The following is an 18,745-nucleotide window of genomic DNA, read 5'->3' as shown; positions in this document are numbered from 1 at the left end:
TCCGTGGATGGACACTTAGGTTGCTTGTGTGTGTGTGTGTTTTGAATCTGTTGGAATTTCACATATCAGTATTTTGAAAATATAATCATTACAACTGATAATGTATTGATGAGGTTGACAAAGATAAAATGTTTACATCTCTTTAAGCTCTAATTAGTAAGCTGCTTTTCCTAACTGCTGTTTTTCTGAAGGTCTTTATATGCTGTGACTGAATTTATATGCTGAATTTAAAATTAATTTAAAAATGAATTTTTAAATTGTAGTTTAAAGAACAGTATTTTAATAATCTGATTTTAAAAATTGATTAGATTATCTAGGTTTTTAAGTTCCCTGTAGCATTGACTTGTAACTTTTTATTTCTTGCTCCATGAGCTGCATCTTATTATATCCCTATGAAATGTGAAATCTAAGGGTTGTATTTGTGGAAGGAAATTTGTATTTTAATTAAAGTTATTTGAGTTTAAGAAAAATTTATATGGGTAAAACATGGAAGAGTGTTCTTTATTTTTTTTTGTTTGTTTAAAGTTATGAGGTAGTGAAGGTTCCATTTTCAGGATTTATGCTTGCAAGCTAGCTGGTATTACTTTCCACATGCAGTTGTGGTTTCTAAGTCTCAACTAGGCGGACATAATGTTTGATACTCTGAGGGAAGTTATTTAGTACCATGGGCATTGGGCTTTCTGTCCTTTACTAGATAACGAAAGATATTAAGCTCCTTAAAAGTTACTTGTTCAGTCAACTGTAATACAGATTTAATACAGATTTAATTTACAACTCCAGTTAAAAATAAAGACTGAGTAGTTCTTCGTAGAAAAATTTATTCTGAAGTACAAATCTGAGACATACCATTTTACTTTATTCTGACAATTGCTCTTTCAATATACACAATCTTGTCTTATTTGGTTTGCTGCTTTCAGGAAATACTGGAATTATTTTGCATTTATTTAATTTATTGAGTAAAGAATCTGGTTTCTTTCGACTCTTGAGTCTTATAATGGGTTCTTTTGGTCCTGTGTCTCTTGATTCTCTTCTTCTAAGTTTTCTCAGAGGATGGCTAAGAAGTAAGACAAGTTGAAAGAAAATGAGTATTTGCTAGGGTACCTGGGTGGCTCAGTCAGTTAAGTAAGTCTCGGCCTTTGGCTCACGTCATGATCCCAGGGTCCTGAGATTGAGCCCCTCATTATGCTCCTTGCTCAGCTGGGAGTCTGCTTCTGCTTCTCCCCTCCCCCCCCCCACACTTGTGCTCTTGCTCCTTCTCTGCCTCTCAAATGAATAAAATCTTAAAAAAATATAGAAACTGAGTATTTGTTAATTAATTGGTAAAATGGCTTATGGAGGAAGTAGGTATAACTGTTCCAAGTGAAGATTATTCGGATGTATCTTAAAAGTGTGTTAATTTGTAACTAGATAATTAGCTACTTTTCAGGAGAAAAAATACTCCCAGATAAAGGTAAATTAGGATGTAGAAAAAATCTGAGTGACATTTCATAGTTTGATAAATGGCTCTAGGGGCCAAGGAATCCTTGCCATTCATTATATTTCTTGGAATATCTTTCTTCTGGCCAACACTGGATGTATGGAATGCTTTGAAACTACTTAAAAACAATGTAAGATTGATCCCTTCTGTATTTATGATTCCTAACTATTTAAAAAGTAGAACTCCTAGAAGGGTTGCTGATCATAGGGTATATGGAAATGGGAGAATGGATCTCCTTAGCAGCTTTTCCATCTGATGTGCTTTTAAAGTCTGTTCTTTCCTAGGAGGCTATAGGAAGTCCAGTGGAGAATCTCTCTAATGGTTGGATTCTCCTTTCTTGCTTCTCTTATTCTCCTTTTCATAACCTATTCCCAATACCTCTTCCAACCTGTTTATTTTGGGAAGAAGGGGAGAGGATTTAGTGGCAGACTAAGGAATCTAGTTCTTGATAGTCTGGTTATATTAAGAAATGATCCTATACTATTGGATCCTAATGCTATTGCTGTTCATTATTTAATTTCTGAGTGTCCTCGAGGACACATGAGTTGGGTGGGGCATTTGAGAAGGAAGAGCTTACTATCCTCTGTCTTTCTCATCCGGTGTTACGTATATGGCCTTATGTTTCTCTTCTTTCTTTTCTTTTAAGCAAATCAGTAGTTTGCAGAACCAAGTGACCTCACTTGCACAGTCAGAGAATGAGTTGCTGAATTCAAACGAAATGATGAAGGAAATGGTGGAGAGGTTAAAACAAGAATGCCGAAATTTAAGAAGCCAAGCTGAAAAAGCACAACTGGAAGTTGAAAGGTAGAGTTTGCTCTTTTTTATGTACAAACTATTTCTTCTTTCTGTTATATTATATGTAGTTCTTTTAGTGATGATTCCAATGTTGAATGTGTTTTGGGAACTAGTTACAAATACCCTTTGACACTGTACAATGGTATTAGGTAATGTACTTTCTATTTCTAGAGAATGAGCTTTATGGACACTTGAATTGTTTAAAAAAAAAAAAAAGGCATTTAGGGTAGAAGACTCTTTAAAATTCTGCCTAACCACAATATTCTGAAAACCCTCAGAGAAACACTTCTTTATTCATTGAGTAAACCAATACAATGATACATTTAAAAAAATTTTTTTTAAAGATTTTATTTATTTGACAGAGAGAGAGCACAAGCAGGGGGAGCAGCAGAGGAAGAGAGAGAAGCAGTTTCCCCTCTGAGCAAGGAGCCTGGTGCGGGACTTGATCCCAGGATCCTGGGATCATGACCTGAGCCGAAAGCAGAGGCTTCACCATCTGAGCCACCCAGGCACCCCCCGTAATAAATTTTTTACTTCAACTATCCAAATTATTCTTCTGAATGCCAGAGAACAGAAAAAAAATTCTGTGACTTGCAAAACTTCCTAAAATTCGAGCTATAATTTCTCAGATTTTTCCTTTGAAAAGTTCGTTTATTTGTTTATTTTTTGGCCTTGAAATTTGTTAGTAATAGTGTATAGTAAACTGGCAAGGATGTGATTTTGGTAATGTTCAACATCTTATATTCTCTGGAAAATTTTGTTTAGATATGTTAGAAAGCTGCTTTTTTGTATTTGCTTTAGCATCATAACGTTAGTGTTTTTGTTTGAACTTTCTCTTCTGAAGGTATTTGGCCACATAAAACTTTTTTTTCCTTCAGTTTCTCATGATTTCATATTTTAAGGCTTTCACACATGAGATTTTAAGAAAGTAAGCAAGGTGTTTGTCCATAATACCTTGTGACATTCCACAGGGTCCAAATTATTTTGCTTATATTTTGCAAAAAAATAGAAATGTATATCTTGGAATCCTCAAGTGTTTGATTAAAATGCACTTAAGAATTCTAATGATGGTATGGCTAGCAAATTTAAGTAATTGATCATTGGTTTCGGAATGTTACTTATTGGATTATGTAGTAAAAAACAAAGTGTTAATCAAATATGATTTAGGTTCCAGCTAAAACATAGAACATCTGATATCTCATTTTATAAATCTTATTTGTACTGCCATATTATATGTAGTAATGATACTAAAAATTATGCAAGGTATGCAGAATAACTTCAAATATATATGTTATGTTATCTTAAAATACCATTTATATGAATTTTATTCTAGTCAGAAAACATCCTACTTTAAGATTTGATATCTGGGTTGATTTTTAACCAGCTTTATTAGACCCAGTTTTTTGTGTTGTTTTTTTTTTAATGTTTCAAGTTTTTTTATTTAAATTCTAGTTAGTTAACATATAGTGTAATATTAGTTTCAGGAGTAGTTTAGTGATTTATCACTTAGATATAACACCCAGTGCTCATCACAAGTGCCCTTCTTAATACCCATCACCAATGCTAGATCTAGTTTTTATTAGCTTGGTGGTTATCATGGTTCAAAGCTGGTTATCAAGAGTTTGCCCTGCTGCTGAATTTTAAAAAGGTGTAAGCCTTAAGCAGACTCCCTGTTGAGCTGAGACCCTGACCCTGGGGCTCTATCCCAGGACCCTGAGATCATGACCTGAGCTATAGCCAGACACTTAACCCACTAAGCCCCTCAGGCATCCCCTAAGTACAAGTCTTTAAGCAAATTTGTTAACTACTTTCTAGGCTTCAGTTTCCTTATCTGTAAAATGGAGATGATAGAAATACCTAGCTCAAGGGGTTATTGTGAAGAATAAATGGCATAGTACACACGCTGTTGTAAGCACAGTGCCTAGTTCACGAGAGGTATTCAGTAATGAGAGAATTAGCAAATATGTGACCGTGCAGGAGAACCTACAGTTGGATACTTAACAGTGTGGTGAAGCAGGTAGTGAGTTTGATTATACTTGGGATACATATCTTTTTAATCTTAAGAGTTAACTTCCATGTTTTGTGTACATTCTTTTGACAGGACTTTGGAAGGAAAACAGATACAGTGGTTGGAAGAAAAGCATAAGCTTCAGGAACGTATCAGTGACAGAGAGGAAAAGTATAATCAAGCTAAAGAAAAACTGCAGCGAGCTGCGGTTGCCCAGAAAAAGGCAAGTGGTTCTTATTAAAGTGATTTCTGTAGAGAAAAACATAATTAACTATTCTGGGAGGATAAAATGTAATTAAAACTGAGATTTTCATGTATGTTTAATTTGATATTTAAACATGACATTTTGCTATCAACCTTACAGAGATAAATAGGGAAAATGCAAATTGCTCAACAGGTTTATTTCTAAATTTTATGTTCCAAGTTGGTTTTTCAGAGCCAACATGTGTTTTCCCACAGTGGTTTTTCATTGATAAAGTTTCTAGACTAGCCCATATAAGTCTTACTTAACTCATTCTGCACTTAAATTACAGGGTGATTGGGTCTGTTTCAAAGGTGTAACATCCTTCTTGTGATTAAAATGTTTTTTTGTTTCCAAGTCAGAAATGTAGGAGCAAGTATCTCCTTGCCCCAGAGGAGAAAGTAGGCCCCATAGCTTCTGAAACAGAAGTTTCAGAAGTTACCACAGCTGTGATCTTTTTTAAGTTTCACTTTTGCGAACATATTTGCTTCATAACCTAAAATCTTTGTTTTATTGGAAATAGTTCAGAGCGTCATGGAAATAATGTAATCAGATGATTAATCTAAGTCAGTGGTTTACAACTTCTTTTCTACTGCAGCAAACCCAAGGAATGTAGCATGGCCCCCTCAGTAACTGTGACTCATGGTGCAGTGATTCAGCACTTACTTCCAACAAGATTTGGTGCATGGGTATGGAGGTGGGGGGTGGGGAGTAGCATTAAAAAAATCCCATAATGATGTAATATGCCTCTTTTGATAAGTTCCATTAGTAAGGCCATTTGTTTTGGGGAGGTAAGAAGGTCTGAGATGAGACGAAGGCCCTTCTAGGCATAGGCACATCAGTATCTTAATGTCTGTATATTTATTGGAAAGATTAGCTCTTCGTATTTGCATAAGGGAGGAGAACTGTATATCATTTACATATAATGAATCTGGACACCAAAGACACAGTTCCTAGTCACCCACTTATGGTTATTGGATCTAATCGCCAAAGAGTCCTAATAGCTGGAGTGACAATAGGAGTCTACTAGCCATCGCTTCCCCACTTTCTTGGTTTCTGAATATTGCTTTTTCTCTTCCCGTAATGCCCGAAGTAGTATAACATTGAGATTAGAAAACAGCATTTACTATCTGGGAATTCTCAGTGTTTTATACTCAAATATAAATACTGTCTTTATTTTTCCTCCTATGTCTATCATTTATTTTTCTTTCTTTCAGTGTAAGTACTGAGTACTTATGGGTATTGATGGGATTTCAGTGAAGTGTTTTATGCTCAGGATGATCTTAGAAATTTTACTTATGGTTTCTTGTACTATTTGAAGCTTAGAAGCATGTAAAGCCAGATTTTAGCCAAAAATCTGTAGAAATTATAAGAGCTGATTTTATCGTTCACAGAGAAATGTTTATGTTAAGGTTTTAGAAGTAAGTATTCTAGAGATCAGATTCTAATTACTACTGAGGTTAGTTTGGGTTGACTTCTTTTGGAGCAAAAGTGACATCCAGTGGTGAGAGAGATTACCAACTAATTGTAGGTATACTAGAAAGAGGGGAAGAGCTGATAATTTAAGAAACCTGGCAAAGTAACCTTTCATCAATATTGTGATGTGGGGTGAATTTTTTTTTCTACTGAAATACCTGCCAAATGATGGGTGTGAACATAGGCAATATCCATATCATTTTTAAAAATGTGATCTGTGGTTTATGATTTTAAGTCATAGGAAATTGTCAAGTTCAATTCAGCGAATAATTATGATCCAGAGCTGTCTCACCTTATGGGACACTTCTTTAGAGGCTTATAACTTTAAAGTGGAAAAATAGACAATATATGTGACATAGAAATACTATAAAAGTCTTTGAGTATGTATAATTTTAGGGCTGGGGGATTTTAGCATTCAGAGAGTTTTTACAGATTAGGAAACTGAAGCGGTAGGTAGCCAAGATTACTTGACTAGTAAGATTCAGTGCCATGACTAAAATTTACATTTTTCTCTTCTTAATCCTGTGTTCTTTCTGTGCTTTTACTCTTTTAATTTCCCAATTTCTTTGATTTTAAATACTTAACTGCTTTTTTCTTCATTGTACCCATATGAGTCTTATTTCTTGTAGTAGAATAATCACTACAAAGTTAATTTCTTTAATTCAAACTCTTTCCTGTTCAAGTTAAAGATAATGCTTCTATATGAAAATTTTGGCTGTGAGATTACATAAATATAATTCTTAAGAACTTTTTAAGTTCTTTAGATGACAAAAATCATAACTTTTTTATGCAGTAAGACTTAAAACAAGTCACAAAATATTAACTATAGGGCAGAAATCATAATCCTTTAGAGTTGCTTTCCTGTGAGTGATTATTATAACTGGGGAGTAGCAGCTTCATTTTTCCCCCAAGGCTAGAAAAATGGCTCACTGCCATCTGTATGTCTATTTACAACTCCTATGCACAAAGCTTATGTCATTTTGTTAAGTGTTTTTAGGTAAAGTCTTTGTGTAATGATATTTTGCTGTATTGATTTGTTTGGAAAAACTTGACTAGGTATCTTGAGTTGGAACGCCTTTCTGTGACTATTGGCTTCTGTGTATGTTTTTCTCTATACATTGGTGAAGTATAAGTATGAAGAGAGATCTCTTGGTCTGAGCACAATGGGTTGTACTTTTCCTTTTGAGGCACTTGAGATGACAGCTTGTTATTTTTACTCTAAGGTATATTTCTCTGAAATTATTCTTGATTAGATTGTTATTATGAATGTTTTTTGGGGAAAAAATGAACTGTAGTCTTGAAGTTGTAAAATACCTGTTGAATATGTTGTGTGGCCTAACATTTTATTATACTCTTAGGGGAAAATAGAAGCCATGATTAATTCCTGCGTTTGATGACATATAATCTAGCTGGAGAAAGAAGATAACATGCAATACCTAAAGAATACTAATAGTCACTCCCTGGTGATCTGTATGGATGCTGAAGTTTGAGACCAGTGTCAGGGAGAAGGAAGACTGAAGACAGGGAGACCAGTTAGGAAGCTATTTTAATACAGGGAGGCAAGAAGTATGGAATTTGGGCTTGTGATATAGGAATAAAAGTGAAAAATGTTTAGAATTATTTTGGAAAGTTATAGGATATGGTGCTAAATAAGAAAGAAAAATATGAAGTGTTGTACCTGTGAGAGGATGTAAATGGAGTTGTCCTGATGGGATGAAGAACACATGTCAGCTGAGGAGTAGAAAGAGAAGATATGTTCCATTAAATGCATGTCAGATCTGGAGTGATCACAGCGCATCCCCATACTCATGTCCCAGCATCTTCAGTCAGGGTGCCGTGTAAGTAGCTAGAAATATTGGAATGGAAAGCATGGAGATCAGTAATTCAGATTAGAGATTAAGAATTAGGCCCTTGAGATTTTGGAGATGATTGAAGAATAAAACGACTAAGAATTAAGTTGACTTAGAAAGAGGAGCTAGATTTAGTAGAGAAATGGTCTTGGAGGTAGAAGCTATGATACAGTGTTGTAGAAGTCACAGGAAAAGAAAGGTATCAAAGATAAATTGTCATTTAGCATGATTACTGAAAAGAGTTCATTGAATTTGGCAATAAGATGGTAAAAGAGGAATCCTAGGTTTGTGTTCTTTTGATTTTTCTATTGTTCCTTTGTGTCGAATAATACTTTTAACAATAAGACATCTGCTTGACAATCCTTTGATTGTATTGGACCACTAAAGTCAAAATTAAAATCATTCCTTACAGCCAGTTTCCCCTCTGAACTCTCATTTCTTTGAGGTAGAATGTTATTCTTCCTATCACTTAGGCTTCAAACCTTTGATTCATCCTCAGGGCTCCCTTCCCCCCAGATCTAGTCACTGTACTGGTTTCCAAGGGGTGCTGTAACAAATTACTGCAAACTTTGTGGGCTTAAAACATCAGAAGGTATTATTTCATAGTCCTACAGGTCAGAAGTCCAGAATCAAGATGCCTGCAGGGCCATACTCCCTCTAAAGCTGGATCTGTTCCACACTTCTCGCCTAGCTTCTGGTGGTTGCTAGCAATCCCCAAGTTTTCCTTGGCTTGTAGGCATATCATTTCATTCTGTCCCTCTGTCTTCATCTGGTGTTCTTCCTGTGTGTCTTGTGGCGTTTACAGTACTTTTAGAGCATGAAAGATGTAAATCAAAGATGACAACTATTCATTGTTGGTCTATGAATAACAAAAGACACTTCTGTCACTCAGGAAATTCGAAGGATTTTAGGAGGTTTCTACCAGGACAAAGACCAAATAAATTTCTTTCTGTATAATGGTCACATTCTGGGTTTCTCAGTGGACATGAATATTAGGGAACACTGCTCAACCCAGTACAGTTATCAGGCTTACAAATTCTTCCTTTATAATGTGTTTGCATTTTTCCCCCTCCTCACCTCATTTCCTTTTATTCCTGTTGCTAACATCCTAGCTCAGGATCTATCCACTACCAGATTTCTCTGTATTAATTTAACCAATTTACTCAACAAATTTATTGAGTACCTACTTAATGTATCTGGTAGTTTTGTTCACTGGAATACAGAAGTACAGACTGTGCTGGGTGGGTGATAGATTAAAGAAGCAAATATTTGTCTGGCGGAGATGTGTGCTAAGAGGAAAACTAAGGGGGATAGAAGGGGCTCTTTATTTATTTATTTATTTTTAAGATTTTATTTATTTATTTGACAGAGATCACAAGTAGGCAGAGAGGCAGATAGAGAAGAGGGGAAGCAGGCTCCTTGCTGAGCAGAGAGCCTGATTCGGGGCTTGATCCCAGGACCCTGGGATCATGACCTGAGCCGAAGGCAGAGTCTTTAACCCACTGAGCCACCCAGGTGCCCCAGAAGGGGCTCTTTAAATAGGTGGTCAGGGAAGACTTTTTGATAAGGTAACATTTGAGCAGGGACCTGAAGGAAAGGATGGAGGATGCTGTGTTCTATATGTAGGGGAACAGTATTCCAGACAGAATAGCAAGTAAAAGAGAGAAGCAGGGGTCTGCTTGGTATGCTGAAGAAATGCAGAGGGACAGCTAGGTAGCTGGAACGGAGAGAAATAGTAGGAGGCCAGGTGATATTTTTATTCTTTGTTTTTTATTCTAAATGTGATAGGAACACACTGGAGAGGTCTAAATTGAAAAAATAATATAATCTGCAGTGTATTTTAGAAGAATCTCTGGCTGTTGTGTAGAGGGACAAATAGTGGAGTGGTAGTCAGTTTCTGTATATATTTTAAAGGTGGAGTTTGCTATAGTTGTAGAGCATGAAATATGTAAAGCGAAGATGACCAAGATGCTGGGCTTGAGCACTTAGTTAAAATAGACTTGCTACTTACTGACATGGGAAAGACTTTAGAAAGAATGGGTTTTTGCAGTAAAATAAAGATCCTTCTTTGGGACATGTTAGCTCTTGGAGATACCCAATAGACTTCCACGTGGAGATGTTCAGTAGTCTGGTGGATCCATGAATCGGTAATTCAGGAGGGAAGACTAGACTAGAAATAAAGACTTGGGAGTCCACATCACATAAATGGTATTGAAAGCAAAGGGATTGAATGAGGTCAACTAGAAAGAAAAGGAAGATTAAGAAGAGAACGGGTCTGAGGATTGAGCTTTGAGGAATGCCGAAGTTGAGAAGTTGAGAAGAAAAGGAGGAAACAGAGAAGGAGTGGCCAGTATGGTAGGAGAACCAAGAAGATACTGGGTGCCAAGTGAAGAAAAGTGTTTCAAGAAAGATCGACTATATCAAATGATGTTGAGAGTAAGATGATACAATAGCAATATGAAGACTAGGGATTCATTTGGCTATGAAGTGACTGTTGGTGGCCTTGTCAGGAGTAGTTGCCAGATTGAAGTGGAAGATAGAGTTTGTCTAAGGAATTTCATTATAAAAAGTAGAGAACTGGGATGGTAGCTAGGGAGGGTTGTGAGTTCAAAGAATTTCTTTAAAGGGAGGGGTGAATTATAGAATGATTCTGCAGCAAGGGGAAAATCAGTAATGCAGGAGAAAGGGGGCAGTTGCAGGAATGATATCCTTTAGTAGCAATTCAGAGGTGGAAGGCATAGGAACATGGTGTATCTATTATAACTGGGAAAGAGGCAAAATATATGATTATAAATTTCTGGTAGATTGATAGATGTGTGGAAGTTTTCTCCCGATGGGCAATTTTCTAAGTGGAAAAAGATTCCACGTCTTTAGCTCAGACTCTGAAGAATGCAGGTGTTGGATACCTGGGAGAGACAAGAAGTTGTAAAAGAATGTAAGAGTTTGGAAGAGTGACTGGATTGGGGAATTAGGAGGAGTGTCAGGTAGCATAGCACATAGTTGTGTGTGTGTTTGCCAACTGTAGACAGTAGAGCATTGTATTTAATAAAGATCAAGTTTTTCCAGGTGAGTTTGAAGAAGAGGGAAACTTGGGTCAAGGTAACGAGGGTATCTGCAAAGAAGTGATTATAATGAGGGGGGGTCTAAGGCCTTCACTGGGTCTTTTAGTCAGCTCATCAACCAGTGCTTTTATTGCATTCTGGCTCATTTCCCGGCACCTGGCAAGTGCTCAGTAAATGATTGGTTGTTTTACAATGATGAGGATGGGGACAGCATTGTCCTGAACCCTGGCTTCAAGCTTTATCTCCAGATTTTCCTCTTAAGAGGCAAACTTCAAAGTCTATCTCATACATTGACGCCATATCAGACTTCTTAAAACAATGTCTTTTACTTATCAGTCCCTTGCTGGAGACGCTTCAGGCAAATCCACATCCCCATTGTACTACAGATTCTCCCTAATTAGTTTCTTATCCTTTCTGGAAAGCCTTTTCTCATGATTTGGGTACTTATAGACTGGAATTCCCTTCAGAAATTCCTATATTTTGTATTGTATAGTTAATATAGGGCCCAGTTAAGCATGTACTCTATGTGTGTGTGTGTGTGTGTGTGCTTAAGATTTGATGATAAAATAAATTTTGTATTATAGTTTAAATGAACAATAAAAATGGAGAAATATGACTATTTGGAGATATAATGGAGAAGTTTTAAGAAGTTTTAAGATTGCAGATTTATACAATAATACAATGATGAAGTATTAAGCATTTTCATCTTTAAAATGTCTGCTACTAGTTGAACTAAAATTCCTAAAAGCCTATGCTTTTGATAATGACAGACCTATTTCTGTGGATCAGCTCTCCACATAAAAACTAGAACTGGACAAAGTATTTAAAAAAAAAATACCTCCATGGAGGGCAGCAAAGAATTAGGAGGCCAAGATCCTGCAGAGGTAGGAAACTGAGAGAGATGAGCATGGCATATGAGGATGCTTTTCCCTTAGAGGAAACTAGACCAGGTAGATACATTAAACTATGTGATATTCATAAGTACAGGACAGTATGTCGCAATGAACAGTTACTGTAAGCAACAACACCAATACACCTCACAATCCGGAGAGAAAAAAGCCATTTGTAAAAGAATTTCAGAAAGACTATGATTCTGTTCATATGAAGTTCAAAAATCAGCAAAACTATGCTATAACTTTGGAAGTAATTAGTTGGTTGCCTTTTCAGACGACTAAAGGGAGTAGAGATTGAAAGGAGGAGGGGTTGGGGCACTTCTCATATGGCAGTGCTCCCGGCCTGTGAGGTAAGAGAGTCAGCATTTGCTTCGTGCTTTTACATTTTGCTTTATATTTACGTTCTGTGCATTTTTCTATAAGTCTGATATACTTCAGTGAAAGAGTTACAAAACAAATACTTGAAAGGCCTATAGCTACTAAATGAGTTGCAACATTTATACATATTTTTCTATAAAAAACAAAAACAACCTCTTTATAAAAATGAAAAAGTAATTACCTTTGTTTTTATTACCACTTTGGCATTATACCCTGATTTTTCCATACTAGAAAATTTTTCCTTTGTACAATTTTAATGTTTTTCTTTTTAATATTTAGAAGGGCATACTTTCAAACTGAGATGCATCTGTAATCTCCCTTAGCTTTCTGGTCCTTTATTGCTTTGGTAGAAATTTATCAATTGTAAGCATGCTTTTAATTTTAAATTTTTGGTTCTTTTATAAAACACATATCTTTTGGAAAAGTAAAGAGCTTGTGATTCCTTATCTGGTGACAGGTAAGCTCATTAGTAAAATTTGACTCCTTCCTTTTTTAGATATTTTATTTGCAGCAATTTAGTTATTGATACACATTTTCTGGTTTGGCATTCACAACAGTTCTGTTTGTCACAATGAGAATATGAGGTACATCTGTGGCTCAATATCTTTGCATTTTTCAATAAGAATCATATCTTCTAATCTTTCCTGCTAGTATTCACTGAAAATACCTATCTCTAAGGAAAATTTCTTTTGTTGAGTGAAATATTCTCGCTGTATTTTGTTCAAAGGGGAGATTTTGTATTAATGTACTTGCTCATATTTTTTTTCTAGAGAAAATCTCTTCATGAAAACAAATTGAAGAGACTACAAGAGAAAGTAGAAGTGTTAGAGGCAAAGAGAGAAGAATTAGAAACGGAAAATCAGGTGTTAAATAGGTAACTGTTTGTATAAATACATATCCCATGTAGTGACTTTGACATTATAGAACTTTGATACTGAGTGTAACACACTTTTTTTTCTTTTTAAAATGTACTTTCTTTGTTTTCTCTGTAATACACTTGTTTTCTTTTATGTTTGAAAGAATTCTAAAACTGTTCGTTGTGCTCCTAATTCATTTCCTTATTATTTTTTTTTAAGATTTATTTATTTATTGGAGAGAGAGAGAGAGAGCATGAGAGGGGAGAAGGTCAGAGGGAGAAGCAGACTCCCAATGGAGCTGGGAATCTGATGTGGGGACTCAATCCCGGGACTCTGGGATCATGACCTGAGTCGAAGGCAGTCGCCCAACCAATTGAGCCACACAGGCGCCCCCTTATTATTTTTTGTTTTTTGGTTGAATGTTCCTTCAAACCAAAAGGTCTTTAACATATGCCAGGCATTTGTGTTATGGTTGGGACTGACAGGAAATGTCCCTGGCTTTGGTAGCCAGGAGTGGTGTGAGTTCTTGCTACTGAGACAAGAGAGTTGTAGCATTGCATAGTTCCAAAAATGTGGCTGGAATTTTGAATCAAGATTTTTGATTTCTTGTTGTAGAAAAATATTACTGGCCCAAAGCTTCAGATTTTTTGTTTACATACAAACACAGCTAATAATCTGCATGATGAGCATGTTTGAGCAGAGATGATTTGCAGTATTAACTTATGGTAATGGCCTTGTTGACCCTTTTGATTCAAGGTAATACAAACTTTTCAAATTCAGCTAATTTCAGTGATAGCCTTCAGCACAACACAGTGTCAGACTCTTCTGTAATGGAAATTGCCTAAAATATCAAGCAGTGATGTTTTGTAATGTGCACCTGTCTTCCTTGGGTGTAATTATTACCAAAATGTGAAAGTTGTTTTTTTAGAACACCTGAAGTATATAGACTGTGGAATTCATGCCTCTTCTTTTTCCTTTCCCTTTCTTTCTTTCCCTCCTTCCCTCTCTCCCTCCCCCTCTTTCTTTCTTTCTTTCAGAAAGAGAGCACAAGAGTGGGGGGGGGGAAGCAGAGGGAGAGAGAGAATCTTAAGCAGATGGTGCTCAGTCTCACAACCCTGAGATCATGACATGAGTCAAAATCAAGAGTCAGATGCTTAACAGACTGAGCTATCCAGGGGTCCCAAATTCATGCCAGCTTTAGAATTACTCTGACCCAAAGTAAGAAGCCACCAAATTTATTCTAAAACAAAATTCAATTTACTACCTCTTCTATAACCATTAATTTTGAAATAATATCCATTCAAGATTGGGTACCTATATGGCACTGATCATCTAGAACTTTGAGTGGTTTTGAAAACTGTATTTAATTAGTGGTGTGGTTGATGGTCAGGAAATTCATGTCCAAAAAGGAGATGGTATATAAAGGTGTGAAAAGTTAGCTTTTTTATCCCAGATCCTTTTTCCCTAAAGTTAATGGGTAGCTTTACCTTTGTCATTAGTTACATTTCTTTTTTAAGATTTATTTATTTATTTGAGAGAGTGTATGTGCATGTGTGTGGGTGGAGGGGGGCAGGAGAAAGAGAAACTTTAGCAGGCTTCTGTTCAGTGCTGAATCCCACGTGGGACTTGATCTCATGACCCTGAGCTGAAACAAGAGTTGGCTTAACTGACTGTGCTACCCAGACACCCCCATTAGCTACATTTTTAATAATTAGGCTGTAATTCCTGTATTGGGCCATATTTCACCTATAAAAATGACAATTTTGTAAGGTTCAACCTACTATTTTCTCTATTTCTACTTGACTCCTTTGATAATAAAAGGCACCCTTTTGGTTTAAGGAGTCTTTTAGTTTCAGGATTCATGGGTTGGTGGAGTGGAGTGGAAATGAAAGTAAAAGTACCAAAAGATTTTTACTCTTCAATTAATTAGCAAATAAAACTTTAAAATGAGTTAATAGTTGGGCTGCCTGGGTGGCTCACTTGGTTAAGCATCTGACTCTTGGTTTTGGCTCTGGTCATGATCTCAAGGTCATGAGATCAAGCCCCTGAGTGGTGCTTCCCACTCAGTGGGGAGTCTGCTGGAGATTCTCTCTCCCTCTTCCCCTGACCTCCCTGCATGTGTGTACACTCAGGTGTGCGCTCGCTCTCCCTCTCTCTCTCTCTCTCTCTCAAATATTTTTAAAAAAGATTTTGATTTCTTTAATTTACTTATTTCAGAGAGAAGGAGAGGGAGCATGAATGGGGGAGGGACAGAGGGAGAAGCAGATACCGAGCAGGGAGCCCCTGGGATCATTTGGCCCCTGAGCCAAAGGCAGACGTTTAACAGACTGAGCTACTTAGGCACCCCTAAAATAAATAAATCTTTAAAAAAATAAAAATGAGTTGAAAGCTTGTAGAACTAACAGTAATACATCATTAAGATGTCATATTTCTATTTATCTTTCTAGATAGAGTTTTATGTATAAATCATATACAGATAAATCTTACAATTTTGAAGTCCATTTTCTTCCCATTTGAAATTCTGTGAATCATACTGTTCTTCAATAGAGTATAACTATTAACAGAAACACTTTTTTTCTTTTTAAGACAAAATGTTCCATTTGAAGAATATACAAGGCTTCAAAAAAGACTAAAGGACATACAGAGAAGACATAATGAATTTCGAAGTTTAATTTTGGTTCCTAACATACCTCCAACAGCATCTATCAATCCTCTTACCTTTCAGTCATCAGCCATGGTTCCAGGCATGGACCTATCCTTTCCTCCTCATATGCAGGTATGAGCATTTGTGTTTTTGGTTTTTTTTGTTTGTTTTTAAAAAAGCACTAACGGGGGCGCCTGGGTGGCTCAGTTGGTTAAGCAGCTGCCTTCAGCTCAGGTCATGATCCCAGCGTCCTGGGATCGAGTCCCACATCGGGCTCCTTGCTTGGCGGGGAGCCTGCTTCTCCCTCTGCCTCTGCCTGCCATTCTGTCTGCCTGTGCTCGCTCTCTCTCCCTCTCTCTCTGACAAATTAAAAAAAAAAAAAATCTTTAAAAAAAAAAAAAAAAAAAAAAAGCACTAACGTTTCTGTAAGTTTTTGCCTATTTAAATTCAGAGTTAAAAACTCAAATCTTTCTTTACTATAGAAATTTGCCGGTAAAAGCAAAGTGGATTTGAATCTATTCTGTCCCTTAGTGATGATGCTAGGAATGAAATCTCATGGACAGTTGAAAAGAAGAAACTTGATTGATGAGTCTTTGAGTGACCTAGAGTTTGCAGCTCACTCCATTACTAACTGCTGCTGAGCGTTTACTAATGCTGTGCACTATGCATTTTCCGTATAATATTTTATTTAATCCTAATGGAAAATATTTTGAGGGAAGGTAATTTTCTAATTTACAGATGAGGAAGCTGAGTCAGAGGTGAAGTAACTTGCCTAAGGTCGTAGCTAATAAGTCACAGAACTGAGTGTCAAACCTAAATCTGTTTGATTCTAAATCCTGGGCTCATTCTACGAATTAGGTCCCTGAGATACTGAAGGAATCAAATTGATGGGATGATTTTCAAAAGATGGTGTAATAAGTAATTACATTTTAAATGTTATAAGCACCAAAGATTTTAGTCACTGAACTGAATCTCAGACCAAGTGCTTTGTTGTTAATAAACTACTAAACTCCAGCCTTGTTAGAACATCGGCATGTAAGTACGTCTGGGCCCTGCATTAGTATTTTCCAAATCACTCCCTGGTGAATTTTATATCTAGATAGAAGAACAGACTTTGGGATTTGCCAAGGGCTGGTGCCTGAGGCAGAAGAGAAGCAAGGACTAGTTAGTAGTCTGGCCCGTGATGCTGTCTTCTCAGACTGCTAAAATGGTCATCCTTTCTGTGCCAGATGTTGTGGCCTGAGTGAAAGAGCCACTCAGGCTGTTGCCTACCAGTTATTTTTCCAGCCGTTTTTCTGAGCTTGCTTCACGCCCCCCCCCCCCCCCTATTTTTTCTCTGCTTTTAAGGAGGAACAGCATCAAAGGGAACTCTCTCTACTTCGCAAAAGACTAGAAGAACTAGAAACAACACAAAGGAAACAACTAGAGGAACTTGGATCTCCTGGGGAATGATGTTCTTGGAGAAAAGGGATGAAATCAGTGTGACTCAATAAAGCTTGAAGTTTTAACATATGTGGCATTTAGATATTGTATTACTGTTTGCCAGAACATTTGAATGTGCTTCGAGAAAAGGTACTGGCTACATGCTATATTGCATCAGTGTCAGGATTTTAGGGTTACACTAATGACAAGCGAAGCATTAAAACAGCTCAAGAGATATTTAGAATATTTATTGACAACCCTTTGAGAATGTTAAAAAAAAAATCAAGTTTATAAATTATTTTATTAATTTCACTTCAAAATTTTTTGGCTTTTTTGGCATTTTGCCTAAAATATGCCCATGTTGAATTCCTTCAGCCTCTTTGAGATGGTTAGCAGTAACAGGGTCAGTAAACATTTTCCAGTTTACTATATACAGGAGTTCTAAACCTCTAGTTCTTGAAAAAAGATGGCAATTTAAAAGTCAGCATTAAAAAACAAAACTTGAAGATATCTAAATATTATAAAATGCTACCATTCTAAAAACTGTGTGCACATAATTAAAGAACTTAATATTTTTCTATATTGTTGTGTGTTTAATTTTATTTTGACCATATAGTGTGTATTTAGCAATGTAGAAGATCTCATTGTTATTTTTTATTCTAATCCAAAGCCACAAAGTAAAAATAATTATATCCCATGACCGTATAAAACAAGGGCCATTCATTGTAAAACTTGAATCCCTTGGGGTCCCTTAGAAATATTATTGGTATTTAATGTTGGCTCCCACTGTTGTGGATCTAACCAAGTTATTATAAATGTTTTATTTCTGTGTATCCCTAACCTCTTCTAAACGAATTCTGCTGCAATAACTTCACGTCAACAAGGCAGAGCTCAAGTCCGCCAAACTAAGTGGAATGTTCATTGTCCAGAAGTCTTCAGGATCAAAAGTGCAGATAGATAGTGGAGGCCAGGGATGTAACTGAGCAGTCCTTAGCATCATTTAGAAGAAACTAGATGTACTTACTCCATTACAGAGCTGCTTATTCACATATGCGCTGGCACCCAGATACTTTCCATGGAGCTACTTAGAATAAAAACTTTACTATAATAGAACATTTGAAGGGGGAAAAAAAAAGACAGTCCACATTTACATCAAAATGTTTATTTTTGGATATAGACATTTAAAACATTCATCTCCAAGTACAGCTTCGATCAGGTATACAATAAGAAATAGACTTTAGATCCCTAATACGGAAAAGGTAACAGAAATAATTTTTAAATGCTGCTGTAGACACTAGTGTTAGAAAAAAAAGTTTATAAATGAATTGTTTGCACCAAAAAAATATGCAAAGAAACTTGAAAATAGAAATTGTTTGCCATTTGTTTCTCTGGTTGCTGTTTAATATAGACCCAGTGACTGATTGTCTTCAGCACACATCTAATTTGGCCATTTACTGCATTTGGCTAATGTGATCCAAAATGTGATCTAGATAGTGCTTTTCACTGGAGGATTGACAAACACGCTACATACATTAGTGAATCTTCACACCACCTCAGTGAGGTAGGTTAGAAATATTATACAGAAATTGAGGCACAAAGAGGTAAGTGACTTGCCCAAAGTTCCCAGCAGCATCGTACCCGG

The 18,745-nt window shown here is 36.4% G+C and overlaps 1 protein-coding gene across 3 annotated transcripts in view; it reads left to right on the top strand.

The window, feature by feature from the left end:
• CEP83 (centrosomal protein 83) overlaps positions 1–18,226 on the top strand; it is a 131,894-nt gene extending 113,668 nt beyond the window's left edge. For all 3 annotated transcript variants that reach the window (XM_047740060.1, XM_047740062.1, XM_047740061.1), the window contains 5 exons: positions 2,124–2,281; positions 4,374–4,503; positions 12,951–13,054; positions 15,624–15,813; positions 17,029–18,226. In XM_047740060.1, coding sequence (XP_047596016.1) covers positions 2,124–2,281; positions 4,374–4,503; positions 12,951–13,054; positions 15,624–15,813; positions 17,029–17,133 — 687 coding nt within the window. In that variant the 3' untranslated portion in view covers positions 17,134–18,226. The remainder of the gene's footprint in view (positions 1–2,123; positions 2,282–4,373; positions 4,504–12,950; positions 13,055–15,623; positions 15,814–17,028) is intronic.
• The last annotated feature ends 519 nt before the right edge of the window (positions 18,227–18,745 follow it).

Source organism: Lutra lutra, chromosome 8 (genome assembly GCF_902655055.1).
Source record: "Lutra lutra chromosome 8, mLutLut1.2, whole genome shotgun sequence".
NCBI lineage: Eukaryota > Metazoa > Chordata > Mammalia > Carnivora > Mustelidae > Lutra > Lutra lutra.
This window is presented reverse-complemented; position numbering and strand designations above follow the sequence as displayed.